The following is a 25,390-nucleotide window of genomic DNA, read 5'->3' as shown; positions in this document are numbered from 1 at the left end:
ACGAGCTACGATCCTTTCAGCCAGAGATACATAGCAGATTCGATGTTCAGGATCGTTTTTTTCAGAATGTGAGCGATGAAATATTTCACCGCATCCATATTATCCGATTAATCATGGATGAGGATTCTGATATAAACGAGCATATGTCAACGCAACACCATAGTGAAATGCTGCTCAGGCTTCGTCTTCTCCATACCCTCATAGATGAGATGTCTGCTACAATTAATAGTTTACTCACGATCCATTTTGTACCGCGTTAGATCATGTATTGATTGTTATATACACTCTTTGATTTTATACTCTTTGATTTATATTCCTTTTATATACTCTTATTATATTACATGTATACACTATGCTATTTTATCTATGCTCTATGATTTTGTAATATCTCACGTTTTATACTCTGTGATTGTTTTATACTCTGTGATGTTAGTCTGAATTTCAAAAATGGATGGATCAAAATACTTCTTTACAGACGCTCGTCAATCAGACCAATCTGACACAGAACTGTCTCCGGATGAGCTTGAAACGATAAGTATGCTTCCAGATTCTTTAGAACAGTATCTTAATGTAGAATCGTCACACCAATCTGCTGATTTGGATCTTTTTGAATTAGCCGTAAATCCAAATATGAATCTCTATGACCCACCCATACAACACGGTGCAGGGTTAAATACCGCCGAACCACCCCCAGATCCTGACGACGATAGAGTAGAACATCCTACCGACGATGATAATACTTTCCGCGAAGGTAATCCTCCTACACATGAGCGATTAAGTCCCCTCGACATTGATGCGTTGATTCGCCGGGGTGGGTTCGTTAACGGATATCACGTTTTACCACGACCTCGTTTCAATAGCGTATCGTTGAGAAGGAGCATGAATCTGAGAGTCATCAACTCTGCAGATCTGGCCGATTATCATCGTTACTTACACGACACACTGAGCGGGATTGTTACTTTTGCTAGAGATTTTGGTGGGGATGTACCCGTGATTAATTTGACCGTGTCAGCCTCCAGTCTACAAATACCCATCAGCGCTGTTTTAACCGATGGAAATAATTATGACCCCAATTTGCTTTACGACCAAATTGAAAAAGTTTTACAGAGCAACGATCAGTTATTATCGGACCAGGCCGTTGAGATAGAAGCTACCGTTGTTATGAACAGGCAAGGAGGTGGGGGTCAACGACGTAAACTTATGGATCTGGCCATTGGTGAGGTGATCAAAAGAAAAAAAACCAGTTTATTTTGCCCCACAAATATTTCGAATAATTTCTGCTTCTCCATTTGTCTCGCCCGTTTTCTTAACCCACAACACCCGAGACCGAGTTAGAAAATCTGGCTACCACCATCCAAAACAGTGCAGGCTTCTCAATCCAAGATCCAATCGCTTTTAGCGACATAGCCTCATTTGAACGAGCTCTAGGCATTAAAATTGTCGTATTTCACAGATCTAACGCAGCTGTCTTAGAAACGTACAAAACTTGTGATGAACCCCATCCGAAAACGGTGTTCCTCTATCACCATAACGATCATTACTACATGATAACGAGTTTGACAGGGTTCATCGGTTCGGAATACGTATGCGAATTTTGTTACAAAAGTTACACCAGTCGCAGAGACCATCGATGCAAACACGTCTGTAACGTATGCTTCGACTCAGAATGTTACACCTACCCTAAAACGACCATACACTGTCTAGATTGCATGCGTTACTGTAAATCGAGCTATTGCTTCGAAATGCATAAAAAAACCCCACCTCCGGGTCACGAAAACCCCGCCTGTGATCTTATAAAATACTGTAAACTATGCAACAGACGCTACCAGGTTAAACCGGGAAACAAGAAAACCAAACACGTATGCGCTCCGGACAAATGCGACCATTGTCGCGAAATTCTGGTGGACGAGGGAGAACACCAATGCTTCATACAGCCCCTAGCGCCTAAGGAGTTTTGCGAAAAATACATTTTCTACGATTTTGAAACGCGTTATGAAAATGGGAGGCACGTGGCTAATTTTCTTTGCGCGATCACGTTCCAAGGGGAGAAATTTGTAGCTCGCGGTACAGGCTGTATAGCTAAGCTAATCAAGCGCTTCAGACAGCCGCGATATGAAGGCTGCTGCTTCATTGCTCATTACGCCTCCAGATTTGACTCCTTTCTCATTCTGGAGTATTTCTGCAAAGCTGGGATTGCCATCGAGGTTATCATGCAGGGATATAAATTAATCCTTATGTATGATGAAACGTTTGCGCAGCGATACCTCGACAGTTATTCATTTTTCCCCGTTTGCCCTAGCCAAAATGCCAGCTGCGTTAGACTTGACGACGACTGAAAAAGGCTACTTTCCACATCTTTTCAACAGAGTGGAAAATGCGAAGTATTTCGGACCTTACCCCGACAAAAAGTTTTACAACTACGATAACATGTCGGATAAAGACCAACAAAAGTTCGATGCCTGGTACAGCACGGTTGAGGGTAAGTTCTTTGACTTTAAGAAAGAACTGTACGAGTACGGCGTTAACGACGTTGTGTTATTACGCGAAGGTTGTATGAAATATCGCCAGTCGTTCATCGAATGCACCAAACTTGACCCTTTCAGTTTTACGATGATCGCTAGTTGTGCGATGGGGATCTTCAAAACACATTTCCTTAAGAAAAATACGCTGGCTCTCACGCATAACAAAGCGTACATCCGACAGAGCAAATGCTATTCATCTGGTTCAATAGAATGGCTGGAGTATGTCAAAAAGACTCGAAACGTCGACCTACACCACGCCTTGAACCATGGCGAAGTATCCTTCGGTAAGTACTTTTTAGACGGTTACTACGAACAGAACGGGTTGAGGTTTGGCTTAGAATACAATGGTTGTGTACACCATGGACACTGCTGTCGCTTTGAACCCCATCAGACACACCCCTTGTCGCGAGTACCTTACGGGGTTCTCAGGAGACAGTTTGACGATAAGGTCGAAATTCTGCAGAACGCGTACGGTTTGCAAATCGAGGTTCTTTGGGAATGCGAATGGAGCAAAATGAAAAAGACCGATCCCTCCGTGATAGAATTTATGGACAATTATTCGGCCCCCGAGAGATTGAAACCGCGAGACGCTCTGTTTGGTGGTCGAACTAACGCTTATAAACTCTATCACAAGGTGACCGAAGATGAAAAAATAAGGTATCTCGATTTCACCAGCCTCTACCCCTTTTGCCAGGCTAGGAAAAGCTATCCGATCGATCATCCACAAATCATTTTCAAAGATTTTGAACCGATTGAAAATTATTTCGGCCTTATCAAAGCGACCGTGTACCCTCCCCGCAAATTACTGCACCCGGTTCTCCCTTACAGATGCGAAGGAAAACTCATGTTCCCTGTTATGTAGAACTTGCGCTCACGAGCAAAACCAGACCTCAACCTGTACCCACACGGATCAGGAAAGATCGCTGTCGGGCTGCTGGGTCAGCATCGAGCTTTTAAAAGCCGTCGAGAAGGGTTATGTGGTAGCCAAGATAGACGAGGTTTGGCATTTTCCTCAGCGGTCAGACGCATTGTTTGGCGATTATGTCAAAACGTTTCTGCGTTTGAAACAACAAGCGTCAGGGTATCCGTCGAATGTGGTCACGGAGGCTGAGAAAGAGACTTACATCCCTGAGTATTTTGAAAAAGAGGGGGTTCAACTCGACCCCGAAAAGATCAAGTACAACGCCGCCCAGAGGGCAATCACGAAATTGATTCTCAATTCGCTTTGGGGTCGGTTCTCGTTAAGACAGAACCTGCCTCAAACGACTCTGGTGAACGACCCCGAAGATTTCACCAGAATCGTTTTTGGTAATACCGACACACTGTCCTATTTCACATTCGTCTCGGACGACGTAGCTCTCGTTCAGCATAAACCTGACAAAGACGATGTTTGTAAGGCGCACGACGTTAACGTGTTTCTAGGAGCGTTTACAACGGCTCATGCACGACTGGAATTGTACGAATTGATGGACAGACTCGGCGACCGGCTTCTTTACTCAGATACGGACTCCGTCGTCTTTGTGTCTAGGGAGGGGGACTGGGAACCGCCTCTAGGGGATCATTTGGGGGAGCTGACGAGCGAGCTAGACGACGGCGACTTCATAACGTGTTTTTGCACGAGCGGGCCTAAATCTTATGGGTACAAGACGGCCAAAGGTAAGACGTGCATGAAAGCTAAGGGTATAACATTGAATGCAAAAAACTCCCGAGCCATCTGTCTGGAATCCCTGATTGGTCTGGTTGACGGTTATGTGACGTCGCAGGATAGCGCCAAACACATCCTGGCTCACACCGAAAATATTGTGAGGAATAAAAAGACTCTCACATTGCACAACAAATCAGTCGTTAAAAAGTTCAAGGTGGTGTATAATAAACGCAGACTTTTGCCCGATTTCACCACTCTTCCTTATGGCTACTGATCAGGTGATGCACAGAGGGTCTCAGGTTGTTTCCGATTTTGATTTCAGACTTCAACATCCATTTAGTTGTGTTATAAGTGGGCCGTCCAATTCTGGAAAGTCTTATTTTGTAAAACTTTTGTTGGAAAAAGGTTTGACTATAATCTCCAAGAAAATTGAAAACATTGTATGGTTGTATGATTGCTGGCAGCCTTTGTACGACGATGTACTGAAATTGTACGACATTAAATTTGTGCATGGAATACCCGAGAGTCTGAATGATGATGATTTACTCATAAAACAAATCTTCTCATCGTGGATGATTTGATGCAGCAAGCTAGCGCCAACCTGGAACTCCAGCGCGTATTTACGCAATATTGTCACCATCGGAATCTCAGCAGCATCTATATAGTGCAAAATTTATTTGCACAGGGTAAGTCCAGTCGAACCATCAGCTTAAACGCCAATTATATGATTTTGTTTAAAAACCCCAGGGACGTCAATCAGGTAGCGATGCTAGGACGACAAATGTACCCGGGAAACACAAAATACTTTATGGAATGTTATCACGACGCGGTCAACCGATCTTTCGGATACCTATTGATAGACTATAAAGCTAAAACTCCGGAGCAGTACCGTCTCAGAACAGGATTGCTGTCCGACCGTCAAGTGGTTTATATCCCGAAAAAAAGAAGAACGTGATAAATCGTCATGTCCGCCAGACTTTGTAAACATCTGCCGGTGTTAAAACTGCTACATAAAGCGTCTCCTAAACAACGACGTGTTATTTTACAATCGGTGTCCGACGAATTCATTTTATCGCTGTGCGAATTGGCGCTAAACATCCTCTACGGCACGATCCCGGTCAATCGCCAGCAGTACCAAAAACTGAAAAAGAGAAAAGCGGAAATCAAATTTGTGGCCGATAAAAAAATTGGCATAGCGGCCAAGAAACGAGTCATCAACCAAAAGGGCGGCTTCCTTTTACCTTTATTAAGCGTCGCCGTCCCGTTCCTGACAAGCTTGATAGCCAATCGATAGGATGGAATACGCTGAGAAGATGTATTTAGTCCCGCAGCATCAGCTGGATAAGATGAAAACTGAGAATGTACGCGAGCACATTCAACAGACTGTGGAAAACGATTTGGACGGTGCCATAAGAAATATTTTACATCGCACCGGTTTGAATCCGTACGAAAAAGCCAAACTTTACACCAATACCCTAAGCAGGTTTTTGACCATCGTTAGACAAGGGGATCGTGAGAGCGGGGTTTTAACCCTCTCGTTACCCCATAGTGACCCTGAGCCTAAAGATGCGCAAACGCCAGCCGCTCCCCGCACTGCTAATGTTGAAGACGGTGTTGCTGAGGGGGCTGTGGAGGACGAAGTGCTGAAGAATGTCCCTTCGAGAAGCGTGAAAAACAGTAGATACATATTAGACAAGATGTCTAAAGCTAAAGGACTAAGCGGGTGGAACGAATCGGGGGAGTTTGTGTTCAAGGGTAAAGTCGTACCAGGTTCACACATGGTTGATTTGTTAAAAAATGTGACGGCCCCCCAAAAGGTTCGGGATGACCGGAGACCTCTGGGATGGACGGAGTTTCTACAGGCTTTTGGCGAGTTAAACATTCCTTTTTCTACAGTGCCGAATCAACAGGTCAGGAGCGTGATTAAATCTCTAAAGAGTAAACCCGCCACCCCCGCCACCACACCCGATGTTAGACCTTATAAAAAGGCACGGAAATATTCATGCTACAGGACTCCGAAAGACTCTGTGTTTAAAATATCGACCGGTGATCCGAGGCAATGGTTGGAATTTTAACGAATGTATCTTACGATTAAATAAAGACGATAAAAAATAAAATGTTTTAAGATTTTTTATTTATAGATCAAACACGTTTGCACACAGGATGACATTTTATCATTACACACATGCGGTCTTAATCTCTTCACAAATAGGGATACCATTTTATCATTTTTAATATAATCGTCGGTGTATAGTTTCAACACACGGTCATAGTCACAACCTTTAGTTAAATGATATAGAAAAAACAAACAGTGCTCCCCACAGGTATTGGATGAATAATCCTGGACTTGTCTGTCGGAATATAATACTTGGGGGTGGTTGGTCGCTAGAAAGTGATCGATGCTGGTTGGGAAGCGGGTGCTGTTGGGTGGATTGCCAAAGCTGTCGAAAAAACAAGCGGGCCCCTCTTCGGGTAAATAAACGGCTATCACATGCTCACCGGGTAGCCGAGCGGGGTCGGTGTTAATGATCCCCATCGCAGGTAAGGTCCTCACAGGTTTTTTGGGTAGTTGATCGCTCGGTAGAACCCCAAGAAAATGTGTTCTGCACGTCATTTTATCCACGATAGCTGTGAGTTGAAGCGTGTTCATCTCTCAATAGTAATCGATCAGCACCTGTCTGCGGTTAGACACTTCAATGAGAGAATCAAAAACGGCGTAAATGATTAAGTTAACGGTATTTGGCAGCGGTTGTCTGAAACGAGCTTCGACTCTGATATTTCCGGACTTGATGAGCGAAATGTGCTGGCCACACTCTTCATCCGGGGTGAGGTTAAACGCATAAAGCGTGTATCCGTTTATGAAATCGTTACTGTCGATACAGAGTGCGCGGTCTTTAAGGTGTCTACCGGTCGCCATCGAAAGCTGATAAAATTCACGCGCCGCCACACCGGCTTCGAAATTAGGTTGTAGAGGTTTAGCGGGGAATTGCTGAGAGTCGACGTAGACGGCTAAGAACTCCAGATTGTAATGTTTGAACGCAAATGGATTTTTTGTGTAGGATCCGGTGAATGCATCGTTGTCGACCATGGCGATGATGATAGACTTTGGCAATGTTCCTAAAAACAGATTTTCTTGATTCAGAACACGAGACCCAGTAGGGATTGAGAACGTTTTTAGACAGACCCTGTCGACGGCGTACTTGGCCGTTGTTGACAGTAACGCCTGTGCGTGAGCCAGTCTCACCGGGGGTGATACAGACACTTTCTTGACAAATAGGGATGCCGCCGTTATATTTAATTTGTAAGCAATGTCGTCGCCCCTCATCAGGCAGAATTCATCTTTTGCTCGAATAAATCGCAACTTAACATCCACCCCATTCAGTAAAAGTTTCTCCTGGAAGAATATATCGGCGTGTATGGGGGTAAACAGTTCCACCTCCCTGCTCCGGCTGGTATAGGTCGCCCTCTTTGTCAGTCCCGCGTTATTGCCAGGGGGGTCATGCACATCCATCTGACCCGCCGAATCTTTGTGAAACAACGATGTGGAGAACAGAGATTCCAACGTATCCTTACCGTAGTTGAGCAGACTCTCTATGATACAGCGATAAGGATAGGTGCTTGAGCTTTGAGATATCAGGCGATCACCCAGGGTTATGTCGACTTGCGAAAATATTGTAGCGCCCGGGTAGTTAATGAGTCCAACCCTAGCCGGATGCGGGATATCGTCTCCGTCAGGCTGCGTGATTTTCACCCGTAGATAGAGCATGGTGTTATTGAGATCCATATAATCATCCCCGTTTCCCGCGATAAAAAACTCTATCGGGGCAGAGGGCGAAAGGGCCGATAACGGAGCTACTTCTAAATAGCTGTTTTTCTCGATGATGGTCTGTGTCAGAGGTACCGTAAATAAGTCCAGCTCGGACTTGATGCACTCTCCCGACATACGATGCAGTAACGCCATGTTAGAATATGGTTTTTACCCCTCTCTTGACCGACGCGTTTCGCCTAACAGTCTTCTTGCGCTTTCTACGTACGAGTGAGCGTTTGTTTGATACATGTGTTGTTTTCTTCCTTTTCACCCCCGATTGACCACGCCTTCTCACACCGGGAGGTTTGGACGTTCTCTTACGTGCCATGACCATCAGACCAGATCCGCCTTGAGCTTTAGCATCATTGTCGTGGGAACGCATCAATACATTTGAGAAGACGTCGGATACTATATTTTTAGCAGCCGATTTTAGGTGGGGCTTTGCAATGCTGAAGCCTCTTTTTAACAGAGGTACGGCCATCCTGAACAGACCTCTAAAAATACCCCCTAAGCCGCTACCATACATAACCCCTCCCCCGGCATAACCCGGTAAAGCTCCCCCGGCTTGGTTTTGATAGTAGGCGACATAGTCCGGACTCTCTCTAGGTCTATAATGATAATTCATTTTTTGGTTTAAAGTGTAGTTTTACGATGACTTTCCCGTAAGTGAAGGGTACCGGTTTGTTTTGATCGTCCTTAACCTCTATGGTGATGTCAGTGATGTGATCCTTGGCGATCGATGCGTAATGCGGCTTGTCGTATCTAGCAATGACCGTCTCGTTGGTTTTACCCGATATATGTACGCATCTCAAAAGGGGTACGTGAGAATCGCCGACCACTTGATATTGGATAATGTCCGTGTAGACGTAGAGTGTGTAGAACCCTGCGTTGATGTCGCATTGATGGGGGGCGTACATCATAATGGTTTTCGTCAAATCTGTTTCTTTATCGTAGCTCGATTGTCCGAGATACCCGCCTTTCGCTAATCCTAAAATAATGCCGAGTCTCCCTCGGAAGTAGAGTGAAACGTTGGGTTTTGCCACCAGAAACAGTTTGTTTTTTATTTCATCATGAGTCAATACCCCATGATTTAGGATAAGTTGATTTATAACACGTACGATGGCGCGAATATTCGGGTAGTACCCTCCAGCTATGTTTAATTGCTTCGCTGTGTTTTTTTAAACCGTATCACCATCCGATGCAATGTTTAGGGTGAAATATCCTTCTTTGTCGTTAAAGCTATACCAACTTCTAGGATATTCGATTTCGACTAGTCCGACTTGCCAGGGTCCTTTCAAGCTTATAGCTTTTGGTAGTCTGGTTGTATAGCTGGATATTCGATTTTGGGGGTAAACCCACGACGATGCATTGCATGGTAGCGTGACGTAGAACCCGTGCTCGTCCATGATGGTATGATCTCATCCGTTATGGTCGATGCGTTTTAAGGAGATTGCAAGTCCACCACAGTTTTTTTGTCTACATAGCTGTTGAATTTTGAAGGCCATCCTAGCCATTTCACTAAAACAAGCGTAGATTTGGCTCGTTTTTTCTGACCTAAAATCTTTTCCACCTTAAAAGATTTGTTTTTACTCACAATTATTTTTTGCAGCTCTTTTTCATAAAAAACCCCTTCAAGGACTTCGCCGTCATAATCGCTGAGTCTGTAGACCGGGGGTTGGCGCGGGATACATGAGGATACAGTGAAAAACTCTTCTGTGTAGTTCTGCTCATAACCTTTGGCAAACGGACCTCTCACTTTAGAAATCCTGACGACGTCGCCGACTTTGAACTTTAATACGGGTTTCTCGGTCTTATTCTTCTTTACATCCCCATACAAGTTTTGAAACACTTGACCCTCATTGACTCTGCTGACGTCCACGGGTCTCATTCTGATACTGCGATGATAACTGGTATTGTACCCTTGAATAATGTCCTGTAAAACATCTATGTATCGTCGTGAATTGGTAGCCGTTAAAAATCTCCACATGCGACTTTTTAACGTTCTATTAAATCGTTCAACGACGCTGGCTTTCAAATCGGTAGCGGTAGCGAAATGATTAATGTCATGCTTTTTCATGAGATTTTGAAAATGTTTGTTAAAAAATTCCTTCCCCTGATCCGTCTGCAATTTCTGTGGGACACGCCCCTCTTCGAGTATAGACTCGAACGCTTTGGTAACCTCAACCCCGCTCTTATTCTTCAACACCCTGGTCCACGCGTGTTTGGTGAAAACGTCCACGCAGGTCAGCAGATATTTATGACCGTCATTATCCTTGGCATAAGCGGTCATGTCGACCAGATCAGCCTGGAACTGAGTATCGATTCCATATACAACCACCCTATTTCGTTTGTATTTTATCGGCGCTGTTTTGTGTAATGTGTAAGCATCCTCACCAGCCAGCCATTCTGAAACCTGTTTATCGCTTAGGCGGACTCCGCTATCTTTTAAGACGGCATCTTTTAATCGTTTTTTACCCCCTAAAGAACCTGGGTTGGACGGTGTATAATAAGCCTTTTTCATGAGCTCGGACATGATGATGATGATGTTTCACCCGCTGTGAAAGAATGAGAGGTACGGATGATTTGAATCAATCTTTTATTAAAAAAATATGGATATAATGACGTTACAGAATATACAGGCTAAGTAAAAATGGTTATAATGACATGTCTGTACACGCTAGGTAAAAAAAATGAATATAATACAACAAACATTAAGTAAAAATGGATATAATCATGCTACATGCACACTCAAGGTTAAAATGAATATAATACAACATAGTAAAAAAATGGATATAATGACGTTACAGTCTAAGTAAAACGGATATAATACAACGGTCTAATCACAATCTAGCCAGAATAAAAAGTCGCGGAACACAAACATGTTTCTGTTTAGGACATAATCGGTAAACAGTTCAATAATTTGGTCGACGTTGTTAATCAATTGACGACGTTCGACCATCTCCTCATCATCAGTGTCTAACCCCTTTGACTTTTTGACCAAATGGATACATACATCAACTACAAACGTGAACATGGATAACGTATCATAGACATCGATGTCAGACTGTGAACCGTACAGCCAATCGAGAACCTGTTTTATCACATAGAATACTTGTTCGTCATCGTCAAGACATGCGGAGATCATAGAGCACCATGTATTGTTACGACCCAGACCTCTTACATTTATCATCATTTTCTTGAGATTGGTCTCACGTGTACTGTCGTCATCATCACGTAAAATTTCAAACGGGGAATCGGATGCGTCCTCAATAATCTTGTTCATAAGACCGATGATCTGGTCTTTGTAATGATCTTTAAACATGGATGCTATAAAGTGTGTTATACTCCCCACAACGCCCATGTCGGAGGAGGTTTGGTCACTCCCCATTCACGATGGAGAGACCTTCCCAGAGATCAACGACGTCGTAGATGATCTCCTTGCAGGGTTTGTCCAGAAGTCTCCCCCTGATTTCTTCTAGCTTGGCTGTGATGAATGGTTTGTCTTTTAATTCATGCAGAATACCCCCGACTGTTCCTTGTATACGGTGGGGTCGAGATTTTAACCCACACCGGTTGAGGATAATAGTAATGATGGTATGAAAATTGGGTTTAAACAGCTTGCCTGACAGTTCATCAAAGTGTGTGTCGAAGAAGTAGTTGGGAGGGTCAAACAGGCAGGAATGCTGCAGCTGGCTAGGATGATCAATCGCACACCCCTCACATTCCTCCTTGAGCTTATCACCAATGAGATGTTGCAACAGCACCACGACCGCTGCTTTTATGATTTTGAATCCAACGTCGCCGAAACATCCGTCTGTAGCATCTAAATTGGGTTTAGCATCGGGGTCGTTGCGTCCGTCGGACTCGTAAGTCAGGTTGTGAGATCCAAGCTTTTTGTTGGATGGTGGTGAAGGTTTAGTGCAAGCGCAGTCGCACTCGATCTCCAAATCCCAGTCTAAGCGACGTTTGGTATTTTTAGTCTGAGCCCAGTCATTTTCAAAGCACGGTGCCAAGGCTATGCGACGTCTGGTAGTTTTGGCCGGGGGCCAGTCTTTGTGGAGACCCGATGGTCCGGCGTCGTCGGTCAGAATATGGTCGATCACGCTATCGTCAGGGTCGAGAATGCTGCCGAAAGAGATACCGCAGCTGCACACGTGTGTGGGTTCTGGACCTCCGTCTTCAGCCATGGTTTATATGTGTTTGCTCGGGAGGGTCTGGTCGCTGGAATTTATGAGGTTGTAGAAGAGGGCGGAACGTTCTAGAATTTTAACCACGGTTTATAAAGACGCTTGGGAGGGTCTGACAGTCGAGCTTTAGGATGACTGTAGTGAATGGGCGTGGATGGCTTAGTAAACGAACTGCTGCGCGCGCATCTCTCGGGGTGGAACAGCTGCACTTTGATTTTGTTGTATCCGTCGTGCAGGTCACACCATTTGAACATTTTGTTGATGGCTGAAAAAACACTAGTCAGCAGATTCAGATCGCACCAATTGAACACAAATTGCATTTCGTACAGATCGTGATGCTCGTTAGGCCGGATAACTCCTGATCGAGTGCTGTCTAGCTTTGTCTTGTCTTTACAGCAGAATATGTAGACAGAATCATTCGGCTTCTTTTTAGTATGGTCACCTACCACACGGTACCGGGTGTTTGGGCTTACACCGTCCCACTCGGCAGTGTACAAAGGCTCTTCGCCGATGTCGTGCAGATCCTTCCAGACAAACGTGTAAAATAGAGTCCAGTCTTTTTCAGGAAATACAACACACGGATCTTCCCCAGGCTGAAACTCACCCACGCCGTCGGCGGTGTAGAGTATAACAATTCGTGAGGGTTTATGAAATTTGTACCCGAATACACGGTTACTACACATCATATATTCAGCTTGAGTCCATTCCGAAGTTTCATGGAGAAAGTTTGTCAAACGGACGTGTCCAATGGCCTTTCTCGGTGCCATAGTCAGACTTTCCATCATCTTGCTGGTCAGCGCCATCTCTGGGGTTTTAGGGGAGGATGAACCATCCATGCTCATGTAGCTCATGGTTCTCTTTCTGGTCTAGCTACAACACACAGTCCCTATTTATATAGCGTGCTCAGGAATCCCAGGATATCGGATGATACGCACACACTCACAGACAGACGCACACACACACAGTGCGGAGACTGTCAACTTTAATCCAATTCTTCACCATAGTGAAACGGTAAGATGATTTTACTTTTGTAATTCTAATCTATTCTAATCTATATGCGACATTAGAAAAATTATTTTCTCACCCCGACACGGAGGGGATTTCCCACACCAAGAAGTTATTTCCCCCCGGGGTCAATAGGTCAAAATCAATGGGGCAAAGACAACTGGCAAAGACAACTGGCCACTTCATATATCATACAAAGGTCAATAGGGTAAAGACAACTGTCAACTTGATCGATCGATAGGTCAAAGGTTAATCCCTAAATTAAGCGACCTCCGGAACAACCCCTCCGGAAGGTCAAAGGTTAATCCCTACATCAAAGGACCTCCGGAACACCCTCCGGAAGGTCAAAGGTTAGCCCCGCCCACCTGTCAATCATAGGGTCATAAATCATTTTGACATAAGCCGAATGGTTATAACTACTCACACTGCTTGCAGGGCAGATTATGGGAAGGAGCCATCTTCTAAAAAGCACATCCATCTCATCAATAGGTTTCTGTAGTGTAGTGGTCATCACATTCGCCTAACTCGCGAAAGGTCCTCGGTTTGAAACCGAGCAGAAACAGTGGTTGGGGTCTGACAGAAAATTTATACTGTTTGCCACGCTAGGTGAGTGTAGCGCTCATTTCCTTTATACGCTTTTTAACTCTCTTGGGTCGTTTTTTTTCCACATAGCAGCAACATAGACTTAAAATACTCCGTCATTTTACGTCATATAAATAAAATCAATACATGATTATAAACTATAGAGGGTCTTCTTTTTTTGTGTACACTCACATTAACATCAAAACCGTGTGCTTTTGTAAAATGAAGAAAATAAACAGGGTGTGCTTTCTGCCTCTCTGTCTCCGTTAAATTTTTTTCTGGTGCACGTCTCTAAACTTAAACAAAGCTCAGCGAATACTATTCACACAAGCACGAGCAATATATCTTTATAATCATTTAAGTTTGTACTTTTAAAATATCTAATTCAAAACTAAAATAAATATTCTCTGTTTATGTAATCTATTAAAAAAGAGAGAGGTGTCAGCCGATCTCATTATCGTTCTCTTAGCTCATTATTCTGCTAATCTGACACGCCCACGGAGAGCGCGCGGTATTCAAACGCAAATGATCTGAAGCAACACATGCAAAGTGTCAACGCCCCTCATAAACGCGATAACACAACAAATGTAATCATCAGATTAATGTAGCCTACTATTTCTTCTTGCGAGGCTGTGTGAGGAGTAATCCTGGGACATTTACCTCAGAACATGTGCTGTTTTTTTTTCATTCCGAGGAGCAACGGATCCATCTGATAAGTAAGTTCTTTATTATTATTGTTCTAATCGCGATATCATAGTGTATGTAAACCGCAAAAAGACTGTTTAAATATGAATCGCGTCTGTGTGTGAATGAATGAACTGAACAGTTTTTACCAAACCCTATTGCTATACTGAGATGAGTGAAAATCGACTGAAATATGTTGAAATAACGTTAAAATGTCTTTGTATTAGCAACGTATTAAACTGCAAATTAAAATTTATGCCCTAATATAGGCTCATAAAAACAACAAACGATATGCCTATGTTACAGACGAAATATGAAAGACAACATTTTGTTGACTAGTTTTTGATAGATTATTAACTGTTTAATGTAAAATATGCTACTGCCACATTGAATAAGCTTTTGTTCACCAATTTCTGCTCAAATGTTATATATTAGGCTATGTTTGTTTTGTCAAAAATAAAGTCATCAAGTAGGATGCTATTATAGTGTTTGTTCCAATGCAGGCTTTATTCAAACTAATGAATCCTTAACTTTGAAATATGTATGATAAAATGTATAATTTAGTTTTTACAAAGAAATATGAAATATCCATCTGAGAAGTACGTTTTTTTATTATTGTTCTAATCGCGATATCATAGTGTATGTAAACTGCAAAAAGACTGTTTAAATATGAATCGCGTGTGTGAATGAATGAACTGAACAGTTTTTACCAAACCCTATTGCTATACTGAGATGAGTGAAAATCGACTGAAATAGGTTGAAATAACGTTAAAATGTCTTTGTATTAGCAACGTATTAAACTGCAAATTAATATTTATATGCCCTAATATAGGCTATCATAAAAACAACAAACAATATGCCTATGTTACAGAAGAAATATGAAAGACAATATTTTGTTGACTAGTTTTAAATAGATTATTAACTGTTTACTGTAGCCTAAACTATAGACTACTGCCACATTGAATAAGCTTTTGTTCACCAATTTCTGCTCAAATGTTAAATATATTAGGCTATGTTTGTTTTGTCAAAAATAAAGTCATCAACTAGGATGCTATTATAGTGTTTGTTCCAATGTAGGCTTTATTCAAACTAATGAATCCTTAAATTTGAAATATGTATGATAAAATGTACACTTTAGTTTTTACAAAGAAATATTACACTTGAAATATTGTTATTTTAATTGTTGCTGTAATTGTAACCTTTTTAATAAAATAGCAAATAATATATTTACAAGGTAGATGTAAACAAAATCTTAAAAGGTCAATATAAGCCTTCTCTTCAAATTATTTGTATTGTGTTTTATTAGTGACAAATTTGGGGAGAGGATACATATTCAAAACTTTCTGAAAATACAGTATGAGAATTAACTACACAATTACTAGAAATGTTCACCTTGGATATTATACAATTTGCAAGCAAAAATACAAGTGGAAAAATACTATTTTTTATAGATGTTTCCAACTGTGAACCAATTTTGTAGTATATATACACATTTCTTTTCTTGTGTCCTTGTATTCTTTCTTGTGGCTCAGTCACACACCTGTGGAAAGCTCATTATGCGGCTCATTAAGCAGGTCTTTTGTCTTCACAGGTGTGAATCAGACCATTATACATGAGTCACGCCCATTTCGCATATTGCCTTTCCAAACAAAAAGTGTTTTACTAAATTTAAATCAATGTATTGTTTTATGTGAATGATTTGGAAGGATGATTTTCAGATCATTTTGAAGCAAAAATCCTTGGCCACCTGAAGACGTGTTTCCGTAGTGCAGAGGTTATCACGTTCGCCTCACACGCGAAAAGGTCCCAAGTTCGAAACTGGGTGGAAACAGTTGGTGGTTTTTGCAAAAATTTCGTATGTGATTTTCTGTTGAGCAGGTCAGTACACTTGCAGGGATGTTTGTGGTTTAATCTCTTTAGAAAAGGACAAAAATAAAACAAATGACCGTTGAGGTTTCCTGTACAGTAATAAAAAATGTTTGGTCTGCAAAACAAAATTAGCAGCTTTTTGCCATTTTTAAAACACTGGGCAGTCTATAGTTTCAGTCGCTTTTGAACAAGCGTACCCCAGAAGCGGTGGGACTGACGTCCAAATCAAGTTTCGGAAGTTTAGTGGTTATCACGTTTGCTTTACACGCGAAAGGTCCTCAGTTCAAAACTGGGCGGAAACAAGTGGATGCGTTTTAAATATAAATGCTGCAATTCGCTACAAAACCCTTACTTTTGAGACAGGTGAAGGCCATCGTACCAAGGAGCTGTAGGCAGACTGCCATGCCGAATGACACTAGGTGGGTGCCGAATGACCTCTGTTCTGTTGTTTGTGGAATTCACAGACTGTCACACTGCTTGCAGAGCAGATTATGGGAAGGAGCCATCTTCTAAAAAGCACATGCACCTCATCAATAGGTTTCTGTAGTGTAGTGGTCATCACATTCGCCTAACACGCGAAAGGTCCTCTGTTCGAAACCGAGCAGAAACAGTGGTTGGATTCTGACAGAATATTTAAACTTTTTGCCACGCTAGGTGGTAGCAGTGCTCATTTCCTTTATATGCTTTTTAATAAGCGTGCACCTAAAGATTTATGTCTGCAACATGAAGACGTGTTTCCGTAGTGTAGTGCTTATCACGTTCGCCTCACACGCGAAAGGTCCCCAGTTCGAAACTGGGCGGAAACTAAGGGTGGTTTTTGCAAAAATTTCGTATGCGATTTTCTGTTGAGCAGGTCAGTACACTTGCAGGGATGTTTGTGGTTTAATCTCTTTAGAAAAGGACAAAAAGAAAACAAATGACCATTGAGGTTTCCTGTACAGTAATATAAAATGTTCGGTCTGCCAACAAAATTAGCAGCTTTTTGCCATCTTAAAAACACTGGGCAGTCTATAGTTTCAGTCGCTTTTGAACAAGCGTACGCTAGAAGAGGTTGGAATGAGATCCCAACCAAGTTTCCGTAGTGTAGTGGTTATCACGTTTGCTTTACACGTGAAAGGTCCTCAATACAAAATTGGGTGGAAACAAGTGGAGGCATGTTAAATACAAATGCTGCAATTCGCTACAAAACCCTTACTTTTAAGACAGGTGAAGGCCATCGTATCAAGGAGCTGTAGGCAGACTGCCATGCCGAATGACACTAGGTGGGTGCCGAATGACCTTTGTTCTGTTGTTTGTGGAATTTACAGACTGTCACACTGCTTGCAGGGCAGATAATGGGAAGGAGCGATCTTCTAAAAAGCACATCCCTCTCAACAATAGGTTTCTGCAGTGTAGTGGTCATCACATTCGCCTAACACGCGAAAGGTCCTCGGTTCAAAACCGACTAGAAACAGTGGTTGGATTCTGACAGAAAATTTAAACTCTTTGGCACGTTAGGTGGGTGCAGCGCTCATTTCCTTTATATGCTTTTTAATAAGCGTGCACCTAAAGATTTATGTCTGCAACCTGAAGACGTGTTTGTAGTGTAGTGGTTATCACGTTCGCCTCACACGCGAAAAGTCCCCAGTTTGAAACTGGGCGGAAACTGTGGGTGATTTTTGCAAAAATTTCGTATCCGATTTTCTGTTGAGCAGGTCAGTACACTTGCAGGGATGTTTGTTGTTTAATCTCTTTAGAAAAGGACAAAAATAAAACAAATGACCATTGAGGTTTCCTGTACAGTAATATAAAATGTTCGGCCAACAAAATTAGCAGCTTTTTGCCATGTTAAAAACACTGGGCAGTCTAGTTTCAGTCGCTTTTGAACAAGCGTACGCTAGAAGTGGTGGGAATGAGATCCAAACCAAGTTTCCGTAGTGTAGTGGTTATCACGTTTGCTTTACACGCGAAAGGTCCTCAGTTCAAAATTGGTTGGAAACAAGTGGAGGCATTTTAAATGTAATGCTCCAATTCGCTACAAAACCCTTGCTTTTGAGACAGGTGAAGGCCATCGTACCAAGGAGCTGTAGGCAGACTGCCATGCCGAATGACCTCTGTTCTGTTGTTTGTGGAATTCACAGACTGTCACACTGCTTGCAGAGTAGATTATGGGAAGGAGCCATCTTCTAAAAAGCACATGCCATGATATCACGTTCGCTTTACACGCAAAGGTCTTCAGTTCAAAACTGGGCGGAAACAAGTGGAGGCATGTTAAATATAAATGCTGCAATTCGATACAAAACCCTTACATTTAAGACAGGTGAAGGCCATCGTACCCAGGAGCTGTAGGCAGACTGCCATGCCGAATGACCTCTGTTCTGTTGTTTGTGGAATTCACAGACTGTCACACTGCTTGCAGAGTAGATTATGGGAAGGAGCCATCTTCTAAAAAGCACATGTACCTCATCAATAGGTTTCTGTAGTGTAGTGTTCATCACGTTCGCCTAACACGCAAAAGGTCCTCTGTTCGAAACCGAGCAGAAACAGTGGTTGGATTCTGACAGAAAATTTAAACTTTTTGCCACGCTAGGTGGTAGCAGCGCTCCTTTCCTTTATATGCTTTTTAATAAGCGTGCACCTAAAGATTTATGTCTGCCACCTGAAGATGTGTTTCTGTAGTGTAGTGGTTATCACGTTCGCCTCACACGCGAAAGGTCCCCAGTTCGAAACTGGGCGGAAACTGTGTGTGGTTTTCGCAAAAATTTCGTATGCGATTTTCTGTTGAGCAGGTCAGTATACTTGCAGGGATGTTTGTTGTTTAATCTCTTTAGAAAAGGACAAAAATATAACAAATGACCATTGAGGTTTCCTGTACAGTAATATAAAATGTTCGTTCTGCCAACAAAATTAGCAGCTTTTTGCCATGTTAAAAACACTGGGCAGTCTATAGTTTCAGTCGCTTTTGAACAAGCGTACGCTAGAAGAGGTGGGAATGAGATCCAAACCAAGTTTCCGTAGTGTAGTGGTTATCACGTTTGCTTTACACGCGAAAGGTCCTCAGTTCAAAATTGGGTGGAAACAAGTGGAGGCATGTTTAATATAAATGCTGCAATTCGCTACAAAACCCTTACTTTTAAGACAGGTGAAGGCCATCGTGTCAAGGAGCTGTAGGCAGACTGCCATGCCGAATCACACTAGGTGGGTGCTGTCCAAATCAAGTTTCCGTAGTGTAGTGGCTTTCACGTTTGCTTTACACGCAAAAGGTCCTCAGTTCAAAACTGGGCGGAAACAAGTGGATGCATTTTAAATATAAATGCTACAAAACCCTTACTTTTGAGACAGGTGAAGGCCATCGTACCAAGGAGCTGTAGGCAGACTGCCATGCAGAATGACCTCTGTTCTGTTGTTTGTGGAATTTACAGACTGTCACACTGCTTGCAGAGCAGATTATAGAAGAGGTGGGACTGCCTTCAAATCAAGTTTCCGTAGTGTAGTGGTTATCACGTTTGCTTTACACGCGAAAGGTCCTCAGTTCTAAACTGGGCGGAAACAAGTGGATGCATTTTAAATATAAATGCTGCAATTCGCTACAAAACCCTTACTCTTGAGACATGTGAAGGCCATCGTACCAAGGAGTTGTAGGCAGACTGCCATGCCGAATGACACTAGGTGGGTGCCGAATGACCTCTGTTCTGTTGTTTGTGGAATTTACAGACTGTCACACTGCCTGCAGGGCAGATTATGGGAAGGAGCCCTCTTCTAAAAAGCACATCCGTCTCAATAATAGGTTTCTGTAGTGTAGTGGTCATCACATTCGCCTAACACGCGAAAGGTTCTCGGTTCGAAACCGAGCAGAAACAGTGGTTGGATTCTGACAGAAAAGGTAAACTCTTTGGCACGCTAGATGGGTGCAGCGCTCATTTCCTTTATATGCTTTTTAATAAGCGTGCACCTAAAGATTTATGTCTGCAACCTGAAGACGTGTTTGTAGTGTAGTGGTTATCACGTTCGCCTCACACGCGAAAAGTCCCCAGTTCATAACTGGGCGGAAACTGTGGGTGATTTTTGCAAAAATTTCGTATGCGATTTTCTGTTGAGCAGGTCAGTACACTTGCAGGGATGTTTGTGGTTTAATCTCTTAGAAAAGGACAAAAATAAAACAAATGACCATTGAGGTTTCCTGTACAGTAATATAAAATGTTCGGTCTGCCAACAAAATTAGCAGCTTTTTGCCATGTTAAAAACACTGGGCAGTCTATAGTTTCAGTCGCTTTTGAACAAGCGCACCCTAGAAGCGGTGGGACTGACGTCCAAATCAAGTTTCGGAAGTGTAGTGGTTATCACGTTTGCTTTACACGCGAAAGGTCCTCAGTTCAAAACTGGGCGGAAACAAGTGGATGCATTTTAAATATAAATGCTGCAATTCGCTACAAAACCCTTACTTTTGAGACAGGTGAAGGCCATCGTACCAAGGAGCTGTAGGCAGACTGCCATGCCGAATGACACTAGGTGGGTGCCGAATGACCTCTGTTCTGTTGTTTGTGGAATTTACAGACTGTCACACTGCCTGCAGGGCAGATTATGGGAAGGAGCCATCTTCTAAAAAGCACATCCGTCTCAATAATAGGTTTCTGTAGTGTAGTGGTCATCACATTCGCCTGACACGCGAAAGGTCCTCGGTTCGAAACCGAGCAGAAACAGTGGTTGGATTCTGACAGAAAATGTAACCTTTTTGGCACGCTAGGTGGGTGCAGCGCTCATTTCCTTTATATGCTTTTTAATAAGCGTGCACCTAAAGATTTATGTCTGCAACCTGAAGACTTGTTTCCGTAGGGTAGTGGTTATCACGTTCGCCTCACACGCGAAAGGGCCCCAGTTCGAAACTGGGCGGAAACTGTGGGTGATTTTTGCAAAACTTTCGTATGCGATTTTCTGTTGAGCAGGTCAGTACACTTGCAGGGATGTTTGTGGTTTAATCTCTTTAGAAAAGGACAAAAATAAAACAAATGACCATTGAGGTTTCCTGTACAGTAATATAAAATGTTCGGTCTGCCAACAAAATTAGCAGCTTTTTGCCATGTTAAAAACACTGGGCAGTCTATAGTTTCAGTCGCTTTTGAACAAGCGTACCCTAGAAGAGGTGGGACTGACATCCAAATCAATTTTCCGTAGTGTAGTGGTTATCACGTTCGCTTTACACGCGAAAGGTGCTCAGTTCAAAACTGGGCGGAAACAAGTGGAGGCATGTTAAATATAAATGCTGCAATTCGCTACAAAACCCTTACTTTTGAGACAGGTGAAGGCCATCGTACCAAGGAGCTGTAGGCAGACTGCAATGCCGAATGACCTCTGTTCTGTTGTTTGTGGAATTCACAGACTGTCACACTGCTTGCAGAGCAGATTATGGGAAGGAGCCATCTTCTAAAAATCACATGCACCTCATCAATAGGTTTCTGTAGTGTAGTGGTCATCACGTTCGCCTAACACGCGAAAGGTCTGTTAAATATAAATGCTGCAATTCACTTCAAAACCCTTACTTTTAAGACTTTTAAGACAGTTCTGTAGTTTCTGTAGTCCTTTTCTAAAGAGATTAAACCACAAACATCCCTGCAAGTGTACTGACCTGCTCAACAGAAAATCGCATACGAAAGTTTTGCAAAAATCACCCACAGTTTCCGCCCAGTTTCGAACTGGGGCCCTTTCGCGTAAGGCCATCGTAACAAGGAGCTGTTGGCAGACTGCCATGCCGAATGACACTAGGTGGGTGCCGAATGACCTCTGTTCTGTTGTTTGTGGAATTTACAGACTGTCACACTGCTTGCAGGGCAGATTATGGGAACGAGCCATCTTCTAAAAAGCACAAATAGGTTTCTGTAGTTTAGTGGTCATCACATTCGCCTAACACGCGAAAGGTCCTCGGTTCGAAACCGACCAGAAACAGTGGTTGGATTCAGACAGAAAATGTAAACTCTTTGGCACGCTAGGTGGGTGCAGCGCTCATTTCCTTTATATGCTTTTTAATAAGCGTGCACCTAAAGATTTATGTCTGCAACCTGAAGACTTGTTTCCGTAGTGTAGTGGTTATCGCGTTTAACTCACACGCGAAAGGTCCCCAGTTCGAAACTGGGCGGAAACTGTGGGTGATTTTTGCAAAAATTTCGTATGCGATTTTCTGTTGAGCAGGTCAGTACACTTGCAGGGATGTTTGTGGTTTAATCTCTTAGAAAAGGACAAAAATAAAACAAATGACCATTGAGGTTTCCTGTACAGTAATATAAAATGTTCGGTCTGCCAACAAAATTAGCAGCTTTTTGCCATGTTAAAAACACTGGGCAGTCTATAGTTTCAGTCGCTTTTGAACAAGCGTACCCTAGAAGCGGTGGGACTGACGTCCAAATCAAGTTTTGGAAGTGTAGTGGTTATCACGTTTGCTTTACACGCGAAAGGTCCTCAGTTCAAAACTGGGCGGAAACAAGTGGATGCATTTTAAATATAAATGCTGCAATTCGCTAAAAAACCCTTACTTTTGAGACAGGTGAAGGCCATCGTACCAAGGAGCTGTAGGCAGACTGCCATGCCGAATGACACTAGGTGGGTGCCATCCAAATCAAGTTTCCGTAGTGTAGTGGTTATCACGTTTGCTTTACACGCAAAAGGTCCTCAGTTCAAAACTGGGCGGAAACAAGTGGATTCATTTTAAATATAAATGCTACAAAACCCTTACTTTTGAGACAGGTGAAGGCCATCGTACCAAGGAGCTGTAGGCAGACTGCCATGCCGAAAGACACTAGGTGGGTGCCGTCCAAATCAAGTTTCCGTAGTGTAGTGGTTATCACGTTCGCTTTACACGCGAAAGGTCCTCAGTTCAAAACTGGGCGGAAACAAGTGGATGCATTTTAAATATAAATGCTACAAAACCCTTACTTTTGAGACAGGTGAAGGCCATCGTACCAAGGAGCTGTAGGCAGACTGCCATGCCGAAAGACACTAGGTGGGTGCCGTCCAAATCAAGTTTCCGTAGTGTAGTGGTTATCACGTTCGCTTTACACGCGAAAGGTCCTCAGTTCAAAATTGGGTGGAAACAAGTGGAGGCATGTTAAATATAAATGCTGCAATTCGTTACAAAACCCTTACTTTTAAGACAGGTGAAGGCCATCGTATCAAGGAGCTGTAGGCAGACTGCCATGCCGAATGACACTAGGTGGGTGCCGAATGACCTCTGTTCTGTTGTTTGTGGAATTTACAGACTTTCACACTGCTTGCATGGCAGATTATGGGAAGGAGCCATCTTTTAAAAAGCACATCCCTCTCAACAATAGGTTTCTGTAGTGTAGTGGTCATCACATTCTTCTAACACGCGAAAGGTCCTCGGTTCGAAACCGAGCAGAAACAGTGGTTGGATTCTGACAGAAAATGTAAACTCTTTGGCACGCTTGGTGGGTGCAGCGCTTATTTCCTTTATATGCTTTTTATTAAACGTGCACCTAAAGATTTATGTCTGCAACCTGAAGACGTGTTTCCGTAGTGTAGTGGTTATCACGTTCACCTCACACGCAAAAAGTCCCCAGTTCGAAACTGGGCGGAAACTGTGGGTGATTTTTGCAAATATTTCGTATGCGATTTTCTGTTGAGCAGGTCAGTACACTTGAAGGGATGTTTGTTGTTTAATCTCTTTAGAAAAGGACAAAAATAAAACAAATGAACATTGAGGTTTCCTGTACAGTAATATAAAATGTTCGGTCTGCCAACAAAATTAGCAGCTTTTTGCCATGTTAAAAACACTGGGCAGTCTATAGTTTCAGTCGCTTTTGAACAAGCGTACGCTAGAAGAGGCGGGAATGAGATCCAAACCAAGTTTCCGTAGTGTAGTGGTTAACACGTTCGCTTTACACGCGAAAGGTCCTCAGTTCAAAATTGGGTGGAAACAAGTGGAGGCATGTTAAATATAAATGCTGCAATTCGCTACAAAACCCTTACTTTTAAGACAGGTGAAGGCCATCGTACCAAGGAGCTGTAGGCAGACTGCCATGCCGAATGACACTAGGTGGGTACCGTCCAAATCAAGTTTCCGTAGTGTAGTGGTTATCACGTTTGCTTTACACGCAAAATGTCCTCAGTTCAAAACTGGGCGGAAACAAGTGGATGCATTTTAAATATAAATGCTACAAAACCCTTACTTTTGAGACAGGTGAAGGCCATCGTACCAAGGAGCTGTAGGCAGACTGCCATGCCGAATGACCTCTGTTCTGTTGTTTGTGGAATTCACAGACTGTCACACTGCTTGCAGAGCAGATTATGGGAAGGAGCCATCTTCTAAAAAGCACATGCCATGATATCACGTTCGCTTTACACGCAAAGGTCTTCAGTTCAAAACTGGGCTGAAACAAGTGGAGGCATGTTAAAAATAAATGCTGCAATTCGATACAAAACCCTTACTTTTAAGACAGGTGAAGGCCATCGTACCAAGGAGCTGTAGGCAGACTGCCATGCCGAATGACCTCTGTTCTGTTGTTTGTGGAATTTACAGACTGTCACACTGCTTGCAGGGCAGATTATGGGAAGGAGCCATCTTCTAAAAAGCACATCCATCTCATCAATAGGTTTCTGTAGTGTAGTGGCCATCACATTCGCCTAACTCGCGAAAGGTCCTCGGTTTGAAACCGAGCAGAAACAGTGGTTGGGGTCTGACAGAAAATTTATACTGTTTGCCACGCTAGGTGAGTGTAGCGCTCATTTCCTTTATACGCTTTTTAACTCTCTTGGGTCGTTTTTTTTCCACATAGCAGCAACATAGACTTAAAATACTCCGTCATTTTACGTCATATAAATAAAATCAATACATGATTATAAACTATAGAGGGTCTTCTTTTTTTGTGTACACTCACATTAACATCAAAACCGTGTGCTTTTGTAAAATGAAGAAAATAAACAGGGTGTGCTTTCTGCCTCTCTGTCTCCGTTAAATTGTTTTCTGGTGCACGTCTCTAAACTTAAACAAAGCTAAGCGAATACTATTCACACAAGCACGAGCAATATATCTTTATAATCATTTAAGTTTGTACTTTTAAAATATCTAATTCAAAACTAAAATAAATATTCTCTGTTTATG

At 42.7% G+C, this 25,390-nt stretch overlaps 1 protein-coding gene and 9 non-coding genes across 10 annotated transcripts; 9 read left to right on the top strand and 1 right to left on the bottom strand.

Moving 5' to 3' along the window:
- Positions 1-6,820: 6,820 nt before the first annotated feature.
- On the bottom strand, positions 6,821-8,128 carry LOC143715741 (uncharacterized protein F54H12.2-like). Its single transcript, XM_077207477.1, has one exon. The coding sequence runs from the start codon at positions 8,126-8,128 to the stop codon at positions 6,821-6,823; it is 1,308 nt and encodes a 435-aa protein (XP_077063592.1).
- Positions 8,129-17,035: 8,907 nt separating this feature from the next.
- trnav-cac (transfer RNA valine (anticodon CAC)) lies at positions 17,036-17,108 on the top strand. Its single transcript has one exon. It is a non-coding gene; the product is annotated as a tRNA-Val (tRNA).
- A 1,842-nt stretch (positions 17,109-18,950) lies between these two features.
- Positions 18,951-19,023, top strand: trnav-cac (transfer RNA valine (anticodon CAC)). Its single transcript has one exon. It is a non-coding gene; the product is annotated as a tRNA-Val (tRNA).
- Positions 19,024-19,499: 476 nt separating this feature from the next.
- trnav-uac (transfer RNA valine (anticodon UAC)) lies at positions 19,500-19,572 on the top strand. The gene has a single exon. It is a non-coding gene; the product is annotated as a tRNA-Val (tRNA).
- A 496-nt stretch (positions 19,573-20,068) lies between these two features.
- On the top strand, positions 20,069-20,141 carry trnav-aac (transfer RNA valine (anticodon AAC)). Its single transcript has one exon. It is a non-coding gene; the product is annotated as a tRNA-Val (tRNA).
- A 767-nt stretch (positions 20,142-20,908) lies between these two features.
- On the top strand, positions 20,909-20,981 carry trnav-gac (transfer RNA valine (anticodon GAC)). The gene has a single exon. It is a non-coding gene; the product is annotated as a tRNA-Val (tRNA).
- A 123-nt stretch (positions 20,982-21,104) lies between these two features.
- trnav-cac (transfer RNA valine (anticodon CAC)) lies at positions 21,105-21,177 on the top strand. The gene has a single exon. It is a non-coding gene; the product is annotated as a tRNA-Val (tRNA).
- Positions 21,178-22,892: 1,715 nt separating this feature from the next.
- On the top strand, positions 22,893-22,965 carry trnav-uac (transfer RNA valine (anticodon UAC)). The gene has a single exon. It is a non-coding gene; the product is annotated as a tRNA-Val (tRNA).
- A 127-nt stretch (positions 22,966-23,092) lies between these two features.
- On the top strand, positions 23,093-23,165 carry trnav-uac (transfer RNA valine (anticodon UAC)). Its single transcript has one exon. It is a non-coding gene; the product is annotated as a tRNA-Val (tRNA).
- A 1,180-nt stretch (positions 23,166-24,345) lies between these two features.
- On the top strand, positions 24,346-24,418 carry trnav-uac (transfer RNA valine (anticodon UAC)). The gene has a single exon. It is a non-coding gene; the product is annotated as a tRNA-Val (tRNA).
- The last annotated feature ends 972 nt before the right edge of the window (positions 24,419-25,390 follow it).

Source organism: Siphateles boraxobius, unplaced genomic scaffold (assembly GCF_051911475.1).
Source record: "Siphateles boraxobius isolate OS27281-9 unplaced genomic scaffold, OSU_SipBor_1 6, whole genome shotgun sequence".
NCBI classification, from domain to species: Eukaryota; Metazoa; Chordata; class Actinopteri; order Cypriniformes; family Leuciscidae; genus Siphateles; species Siphateles boraxobius.
The sequence above is the reverse complement of the archived record's forward strand: the minus strand, read 5'-3'. Positions and strand labels throughout refer to the sequence as shown.